Source organism: Panthera uncia, chromosome C2 (assembly GCF_023721935.1).
Source record: "Panthera uncia isolate 11264 chromosome C2, Puncia_PCG_1.0, whole genome shotgun sequence".
NCBI lineage: Eukaryota > Metazoa > Chordata > Mammalia > Carnivora > Felidae > Panthera > Panthera uncia.
This window is the reverse complement of record NC_064810.1, coordinates 67,695,512-67,704,892: the sequence shown is the minus strand read 5'-3', so window position 1 is coordinate 67,704,892 and position 9,381 is coordinate 67,695,512. Positions and strand designations below refer to the sequence as shown.

The 9,381-nt window shown below is 37.0% G+C and overlaps 1 protein-coding gene across 1 annotated transcript in view; it reads left to right on the top strand.

The window, feature by feature from the left end:
* Positions 1–9,381, top strand: part of HACD2 (3-hydroxyacyl-CoA dehydratase 2) — a 102,714-nt gene that overhangs the window by 62,894 nt on the left and 30,439 nt on the right. Inside the window, exon 4 of the mRNA XM_049628308.1 lies at positions 4,902–4,990. Within this exon, the coding sequence (XP_049484265.1) occupies positions 4,902–4,990 (89 nt within the window). The remainder of the gene's footprint in view (positions 1–4,901; positions 4,991–9,381) is intronic.

The window sequence follows — 9,381 nt, the reverse complement described above, 5'->3', positions numbered from 1 at the left end:
AAATAAATAAATAAATAAATAAATAAATAAATAAATAAATAAATAAATTTGCCATTGAGGGTAGGCTAAAGCAGCCACACTTCTATGCTGCTGGTGGGAGTGTATATTGATACAAACGTTTTGGAAAGCAATTTGGCAATGTATTTCAAGAGCCTTAAAGGAATTCATAGCATTTGACCTAGTAGTTCTACTTCTGGGAACTATCCCAAGGAAATAATCCTTAAAAAAAAAAAAAAAAAAAAAAAAGTTCTAAACCTCAGAAATTTTTAAGTATTATTTGTAATACTTCATTACTTCATTTGTAATATCAAGAAATTAGAGCAATTTAAATGTCTTACAGAAGGAGAACAGATAAACAAATATATTCTATTCAAAGGAATCTTATGACTCAAGTTAAAATATTTTGGAGAATATGTTGTAAGAAATTTTCTTAAAATGTTAAGTGAGAAAGCAAATTACAGAGTACAAATAATAGAAGTTGAACTGTATTTTAAAATACACTTAAGGACACCTAAATGGTTCAGTTGGTTAAGCATCCTACTTCAGCTTGGGTCATGGTCTCATGGTTTATGAGTTTGAGCCCCGCATCAGGCTCTGCCTGACAGCTCAGAGCCTGGAGCCTGTTTCGGATTCTGTGTCTCCATCTCTCTCTGCCCCTCCCTCATTCGCACTCTGTTCTCTCTCTCTCTCAAAAATAAACATTAAATTTTTTAATAAAATAATAAAAATTCACTTAGAAGTAAAGACTGGTAGGAAATGTTTACCAGGAACATTTATTACCTAAGGAATAAATGTTTTTGGTTATTAAAACTTACTTTTAAGAAAAACAATCACAACTTTTGATTAGCATTTTCAAAGGGAAGACCTATTTTGTATTCTCTAGGAAAAAGAACTCTATAGTAAAGAAGGGGTAATTAATTATAGCCAGGCCCTACTGAATTTCAGTGTTCACCCCTCACGGCAACCAGATCCCTCTGTTGAAGTTGCATTTACTAATAAGCATTCTGATTTCGACAGCAGGAAAAAAGTGCCCCCAGATGAGGGTCTCTGAAATCCCAACCATTCAGTTATTACAAAGGCTGTGCCTCTCTTATAAGTAAATAAAGTGACATTTTGGTTTATTAACTAGACTCTTATGAATGTGATTAGTCTTGAGGCAGTCTCCCAGAGCCTGATTTTTGCTCACGAATGGGATAAAATTGGGTTTTTGAACTTGGAAATCTGAGTTCCAGATCCCGAACTTCTTGATTCCCACTAAAATACAGCAACAACCCTGAAGTACTTTTCAGACCATTAGCAGTCTAGCCCATTGTTTCATTGGCAAAAGAAGAAAGAGCAGAAATGAAAGAGAAAATAATATTTTTATGTGATGAGCTAGTCTTTGAGTTAAAAAAAAAAAAACAACTAGAAATACTGGTGGTCTTTCCTCAAGTAGTAAATGCTTAATAACTCACTTAGGAAAGCCTTTGATTATGGATCTTTAGTTTTTCTGGTAATGTAAACTATAATATAATCTGGCTAAGTATATTCACTTAATATTTGACTAACTTCTTTAGCAGTGTTACATATATCACCAGGCTTTGTAGTTAATTCACACATTAATTTTTTTATAAAAGCTTTACTCATATAACAATTCACATATACAATTTCCCCACTTAGAGTATACAATTCAGAATTCACACAGTTGTGCAAACTCTCACCACAGTCAATTTTAGAACATTTTCATTACCGCCAAAAGAAATCCAATACCCATTAGCAGTCACTCCCAGTTCCCTTCCTAACCTTCTAGACCCAGGTAACCACTAATTTACTTTCTGTCTCTATAGTTTGTCTGTTCTGGACTTTTCATATATACCGAATCATGTAACATGTGGTCTTTTATCCACTGGCTTTTTCATTCAGCATGTATTCAAAGTTCATCAATATTACAGTATGTATCAGTAGTTCATTTCTTTTTATTTATTATTCATTATGTTTTACTTTTATTTACTTTATTTCTAATGTTCCGTTGTATAACTCTACCACATTCTATTTATCCATTCATCTGTTGTTGGACATTTTTATTGTTTCCGATTTGAAGCCAGTATGAATACCACTATGAACATTCTTTGCAGGTGTTTGTGTGAGCAATTTTTAAATTTTTCTTGGGTATATACATACCTAGGAGTAGAACTGATGAGTCATATGGTAATTCCATATTTAACATTTTGAGGTACCAGCACACTGTTCATTCTCCAGAGTAGCTACACCACTTATAATCCTATCATCGATGTGTGAGGGTTCCAGTATCACCACATCCTTGTCAACATTTGCTATTCTCTGTAATAATGTATCTGATGATTATAACCAACCTAGCAAAGTATATCTCATTATGATTTTGATTTGCATTTCTCTGTTGAGTAATGATTTGAGCATCTTTTCATGTCTTTATTATCCACTTACATATCTTCTTTGGAGAAATATCTATTCAAATTCTTTGCCCATTTTTTAACTGTGTTCTCTTTTATTGTTGAATTGTAAGAATTCTTTATTTTGGATATAAGTCCTTTATTATATACAATTCATGGATATTTTCTCCATTCTGTGGGTTCTCTTTTCACTTTCGTGTTGGTATCCTTTGAAGCACACATAATTTTGAGGAAATCTGATTTATTTATTTTTTCTTGTGCTTTTAGTGTCATAGCTAATAAACCATTGTCTAATCCAAGATCACAAAGATTCACATTTCTTTTTTCCTCTAAGAGTTTTATAGTTTTAACTCCTACATTTAGGTCTTGATCCATTTTGAGTTAATTTCTTTCTATATGGTATAAGGAAGTGTTCTAACTTTATTTTTTGTTTTTATTTTTTATTTATATTTTTTATTTTTTGTCCAGTTGTCCCAGCACCATTTATTGAAAAGACAGTTATTTTTCCACTGAATTGTCTTGGCATACTTGTTGAAAATCAAGAATTATAAATGTGAGGGTTTATTACTAGACTCTATCTATTGGGCTACAAGTCCATACCTTTATTTTTTTTTTTTTTCATTCATTCTACAAAGATTTATTGAGCATCTTTATATGGCAAGCATTGTTGACATGTCCATGTTACTTGCTTTTGGAAACTAAATCATTCCTCTCCAAAGCCCAAATCTTCTCCAAGAAACTCATTCTAACAGGATATAGTATCTCTTTTTCTTAATGAGTTGTGAAGTGATTTCCTTTCATAGCTACACCCATAGAGACAATTTTATCTTCGATTTGTACACAGAGTTTTGGCAAGTTGTTGTTTGTTTTATAAATGTTCAGAAGTCTGAGTATGTTTTAGAAGGCTTAGAAGAATGAAAATTTGTCTGGGATGGTCCAGTGGATGTAATGAAGATGGGTTGGTTTTATTTTAATTTTTTAAATGTTTATTTATTTTTGAGACAGAGAAAGAGAGAGCATGCACATGAGTGGTGGAGGGGCAGAGAGAGAGAGAGAGAGACAGAGAATCCCAAGCAGGCTCTGCACTATCAGCACAAAGCCTAATGTGGGACTCAAACACGAACTGTGAGATCATGACCTGAGCTGAAGTCGAACGCCCAACTGACTGAGCCACCCAGACGCCCCAAAGATGGGTTAGTTTTAGAGTGAAAGGAGGATCTGCAGCCATGATGAGAGTTCCTGTCAGGTGTAGGGTGGCCCACGTGTAACTTGAAAGGTGCAAAAAGTTGGTAAGTCTAGTTGTTGTTATCTGTAAGGCCAGAGAGAAATGGCAGAGGTGAGGGTAGTGGAGCCCATATACTTCTGTTTCCAATTTTATTTAAATTAAAAAACAATTTTTTTTAATCATTTATTTTTGAGAGAGAAACAGAGAGACAGAACACAAGTGGGGAAGGGGTAGAAAGAGAAGGAGACACAGAATTCGAAGTAGGCTCCAGACTTTGAGCTATCAGCATAGAGCCTGACTCAGGACTCCAACTCATAAACCGTGACATCATGACCTGAGCTGAAGTTGGATGCCCAACTGACTGAGCCACCCAGGCGCCCCTCTGGATTTTATTTTAGAGGGGCAGTTCCTTGCCAGTATAAAGTTACAACAAGAAAATGAGGCTTACAGATACTGGCTTATTGCTGGGTCTAAGATGACCTAAAGGAGGCAAGGGTTTTTTTGTAATGGTGGTGGCTCATCTTTCTATAGGGGTTGTAGTTGTAAGAATTGAAGGGGAAAGCCAAAGAAATGTAAACTTAGCAGAATCTAATGATTATCTAAAATAACTCAGGATGATTCCAGTGTTACAACTTTCAGACTTTGGAAGGATAATTGTACCAATGCTTACTGTAATGAACAAGGTGAGGAGGAATGGCTTATATAGATTACAAATTTTGATTTTGGTATGCTTATTGGCAAAATATTTGAGTAAATTATAGAAGATAACTATTAGATAGTTCGGTATCTAATAATACAGTATAGACAGTATATACGATATCAGGAGTTGCTAACATTCATTAGATATAAATACAGTTGGTTTCCCTTCCATAGGTGCCTGTTCATTTTTGAAACCCATATTGTAAAATGACCTTTCAGTGTCTAATTTTAGAGGGTAAGCAATGGTTTTGCTTTCTCTATATGATAAGTGTAAAATATATTGCACTTGGTTAGGGATTTTGACAGGCTTGAGAAAGGTACCTAGATTCCATGGTATGCTATTGCCATTAACAATATTGTTTTGAAAAAAAAAAAAAAAGCAGTATTATCGTTTTGGAGGGAAAAAGTTTTTAATATTGAAAAACAGTTTATATGCCAATATAGATAAGTTTTAGTTGTTCAAGATGGTTTTATGTCTAAACATTAAAATTGAATGTTTCAGAAAATTTATGACATGTTGAAACTTGGTACAATATACGTTTATTTACCCATCCTAAAATATCTTTCAGGAATTGTTCCATCTTCTGTTGTCCTGACTTCTTTCCAGGTGATGTCAAGAGTTTTTCTAATATGGGCGGTAACACATAGCGTAAAAGAGGTAAGCATTTATGTAGACTAGAATAAAATCCGATCACCACTAACAAATGCTGGTCAACTTTTCTCTCTCACCATGTGTGTTATGGCTAAAGATGGAACTCTAGGTCACGTCAACATAGCCCAAATAAAATTTGTATTTGCTGTAGCAGTTGGGTTACTGGTGGGAAACACAATCCAGATATATACAGTGTTATTAAAGAGAAGACTGGCTAAATGATAAAGTCCTGCAGTCTTACTTCCCATAGAGATTTGGATGATGTGGATGTGGTCTGCAACTCAGTTATATTTTGGGGGTATCTTGTTTGTATCCAGCACACTAAACTCGACATCTGCACCCTTATAGTGGGACTATTAGGGGAGTAGGGGATATTAATTCAGTCCAGAGCACTGCTTTTTATAGGACCAGGAGAAACAAACTTGTTTCCACACTGCCCACTAGGACTCGTGGAATTCCCAGTGTGCCAAGTGGTTCTGGAAGGGGGGAGTGCTGTGCAGAGGGCTGGGGCCGTATGTACCCAGGCAGGCCCAGGGATGCTGAGAGAAAGTCAGCATTACCATTGGTGTGGCTCCACAACTAAGCTTGCATTTTCTGGTTTTGGAGAAGGGGATTATTTCTCTGTATGTTTTTCTCTTTTTGAAAGACCATTATTTCTTGCTAACATCATCTTCAGGTAGAGTACCTGTAGCCACTAGGAGGATTCATTTTTCAGTTTTTCAGTCCCAATAACCTAGCACCAACATTATTGGAATCTTTGGGGTTCATGAAATGTGCTTATCCATTAGCATTATTCTGATGTTTTCTTTGTCTTCTTCTATTCTTCTAAAATCCCTGTCGAAACATTTTGGTTTTCAGGATTTATTTTGACAGTTTCATTTGTATTTCAGCTAATGAGGGGTAATTTTTTTTTTTTTTTACTTTTTATTGGCATATGATATACATACAGAAAAATGCACATGGCTAATGAGTTTTTAATCAAAGCTGATTAAGCTAAGTTATTATTTTTGTTACATTCTATGAACTTTGCAGATCCAAAGGCTTTTTTTTAACCTCTCTCACTTCTTGAAGATGTCTAAACTTTATATGCAAGAAGAATGTAAGAACAATCACATACTTTTAAAAAATCCCAGTTAGTTAATATATACAGTGTTCTGTTAGTTTCAGGTACAATATAGTGATTCATCAATTCTATGCATTACTCAGTGTTCATCATGATGAATGTGCTCTTAATCCCCTTCACCTCTTTCACCCATCCCCTTCTCATAACCGTTGTTTGTTCTCTGTGGTTAAGAGTCTGGTTTTGAAAAAAAAAAAAAGAGTCTGGTTTTGGGGGACACCTGGGTGGCTCAGTCCATTAAGTGGCAGACTTCGGCTCAGGTCATGATCTCATGGTTCGTGACTTCGAGCCCCCACATCAGGCTCTCTGCTGTTAGACCAGAATCTGCTTGGGATCCTCTTGTCTCCCTCTGTCTCTCAAAATTAAGTAAACATTTAAAAAAACATTTTTTTAAAGAGTCTGGGTTTTGGTTTGTCCCCTTTTTCTTTGTTTAATACTTTTTAAAACGTGATCACAGGGGCACCTGGGTGGCTCAGTCGGTTAAGCGTCCGACTTCAGCTCAGGTCACGATCTTGCAGTCCGTGAGTTCGAGCCCCGCGTCAGGCTCTGGGCTGATGGCTCAGAGCCTGGAGCCTGCTTCCAATTCTGTGTCTCCCTCTCTCTCTCTGCCCCTCCCTCGTTCATGCTCTGTCTCTCTCTGTCTCAAAAATAAATTTAAAAAAAAATTAAAAAAAAAATAAAACGTGATCACATTTCCACATTTCTGTAAAAAAAACAACCACCAGCAAATAAATCCTAATGTAGCATATCACCCTTTGTTCTCAGTCTGATTTGTTTATAGAGTGAGGAAGTTACTTTATTTATAATACCATGTAACCTTTTCATTCATTTCAAATTCTTTCTACAAATCATTTTTAACCTGTATTCCTTCCTTCTTTATGTACTCACAATATTTGTTTTAATGAACAACTCATTAACTTTCCAAGAGTCTCAAGTGACCCAAAATTTCTTTCTGCTAGGAACTCATCTACATTCTTAAATAGGTAATTTTGTAGTTTAAGTAATTAAATGTTAGGTACATGAAGACAGAGTATTGTCAACTATGGGGTGTGTGATAGCTTTGCCCACCCAATCAGATAATAATTGTTGAGGTGCCAGTGCCCCAGCTGATAGATTATTTATGGCTTCTGCTTTTTCTCTCTTCTGCCTCGGTGATCACTCTTCTCCTTAATAGCCTCTGGCAAAGCGGGTTGTAGGTAAATCTAAAATGCTTTTAATTCAGGTCAAGCAGTTGTTAGCTATATCACTGTTAACAATATTTGCCAGAATTCCCTGGGGGATCATTAAGGCTACTTGGTTTAAAAACGTTTCTGTGGATTATAGGTGCTCAGACCTGGCCATTGTCCTCAGTAACCATGTTGCTTGACTGATGCATAGATTTGACAGTTTTAGATGGTTTCACATATAGTGTCATACTTGAACTTTACAGTAAGTTATACAGTTGTTATATTTGCATATTCAAAATTGTTTCTCTGCAGCCACACTTACCCAGTTTCCACTGTTACTGACATATTAAGAACATGGTGTAATAAATTTTGTTGTCTTTCTGCCACCAGTTGGGTCCTCCTCTTTTCACATATATACCCAATTAGTTGACTTGCTCCTTTCTCACATAAATAGGATTCATTGTTTCTGCTATCCTGGGATCATAGTTCCTTTCTCCTTGTTCCCCTTTTCTTTGAACAAAACTCCTTCATTATTTTGTTTACACAGTAGATGCCCTCTCGGCCCACCCCAGGTCATGGATAGCTAACTTGAAAGAGCCTGTTGCTGTGGCATTTCAGAGGCCAGTCTGCTGTCTGTCACCTGTTCCTCAGTCTCTGCTCTAGGCCAACGCTATTTTTCCTGCCTTAGACTTTTGTATTAGCGGTAATTCACTTTGTTCTGTACAACATTACTTATAGCTTCCCTGCTAAACTTCCATTCTTCTGTTTCTTGAAACATCTTTAAAATATACTTGGGGCGCCTCGGTGGCTTAGTCAGTTGGGTGTCCAACTTTGATTCAGGTCATGAGCTTACAAGTTGGTGAGCTCGAATCCCACATCAGGCTTGCTGCTGTCAGCCCAGAGCCTGCTTCAGATCCTCTGTCCCCCTCTCTCTCTGCCCCTCCTCTGCTCGCATTCTTGCTGTCTCAAAAATAAACAAACAGTTTTAAAAAAATATACTCTTCTTTACATTCAACTCTATTTACTTTAATGGTGGGAACCACATAACTAACACATAAGGAAATTGATACCAGAAATAACTGCTTAATGATATATATCTTGGGGCGCCTGGGTGACTCAGTTGGTTAAGCATGCAACTTCGGCTCAGGTCATGATCTCACGGTTTTTGGGTTCAAGCCGTGCATCAGGCTCTGTGCTTATAGCTCAGAGCCTGAAGCCTGCTTCGGATTTTGTGTCTCCCTCTTTCTCTGCCCTCCCCCCGTTTGTGCTCTGTCTCTCCATCTCTCTCAAAGATAAACATTTTTAAAAAAGTTTTTTAAGTAGTAATACATATCTCACTTTCTCATAGTCATGTTCAAATTCTTTTCATACTACTATACTTTCTTTTTTTTTCTTTTTTTTCAACTTTTTTTTTTTTTTTTTTAATTTATTTGGGACAGAGAGAGACAGAGCATGAACGGGGGAGGGGCAGAGAGAGAGGGAGCCACAGAATCGGAAACAGGCTCCAGGCTCCAAGCCATCAGCCCAGAGCCTGACTCGGGGCTCGAACTCACAGACCGCGAGATTGTGACCTGGCTGAAGTCGGACGCTTAACCGACTGCGCCACACAGGCGCCCCATACTACTATACTTTCATTCTCAGTTTCTTTTTACGTCCAATTCCCCTGTAAAGTGGACAAGAGAGGCGCCTTGAGGACGCTCAGTCAGTTAAGTGTCCAGCTTCAGCTCAGGTCGTGATCTCACAGTTCGTGAGTTTGAACCTCATGTCAGACTCTGTGCTGGCAGTGCAGAGCCTGCTTGGGATTCTCTGTCTCCTTCTCTGTCTGTCCCTCCCTCCCTCTCTGCCTCTCTCTTTCTCTCAAAAATACATAAACACACATTTTTTAAAAATAAAGTGGACAAGAATTCTTCTTGTTCCTAGCGTTATGTTTGCATTTGGACTCTTGCTACCCCCACCCACTCTGGCCTGCTTAGGTTTTCCATACTCATTCCCTTTGTTTTTCTGTAATTGTACATGGTGTACTAAGGTAATGGATTTTAAGACTAGATGCTACTTTTTTAATATGTGGGATGTATTTCCTTTTAAGAGGCCTTCTAGCACACACATCTCAC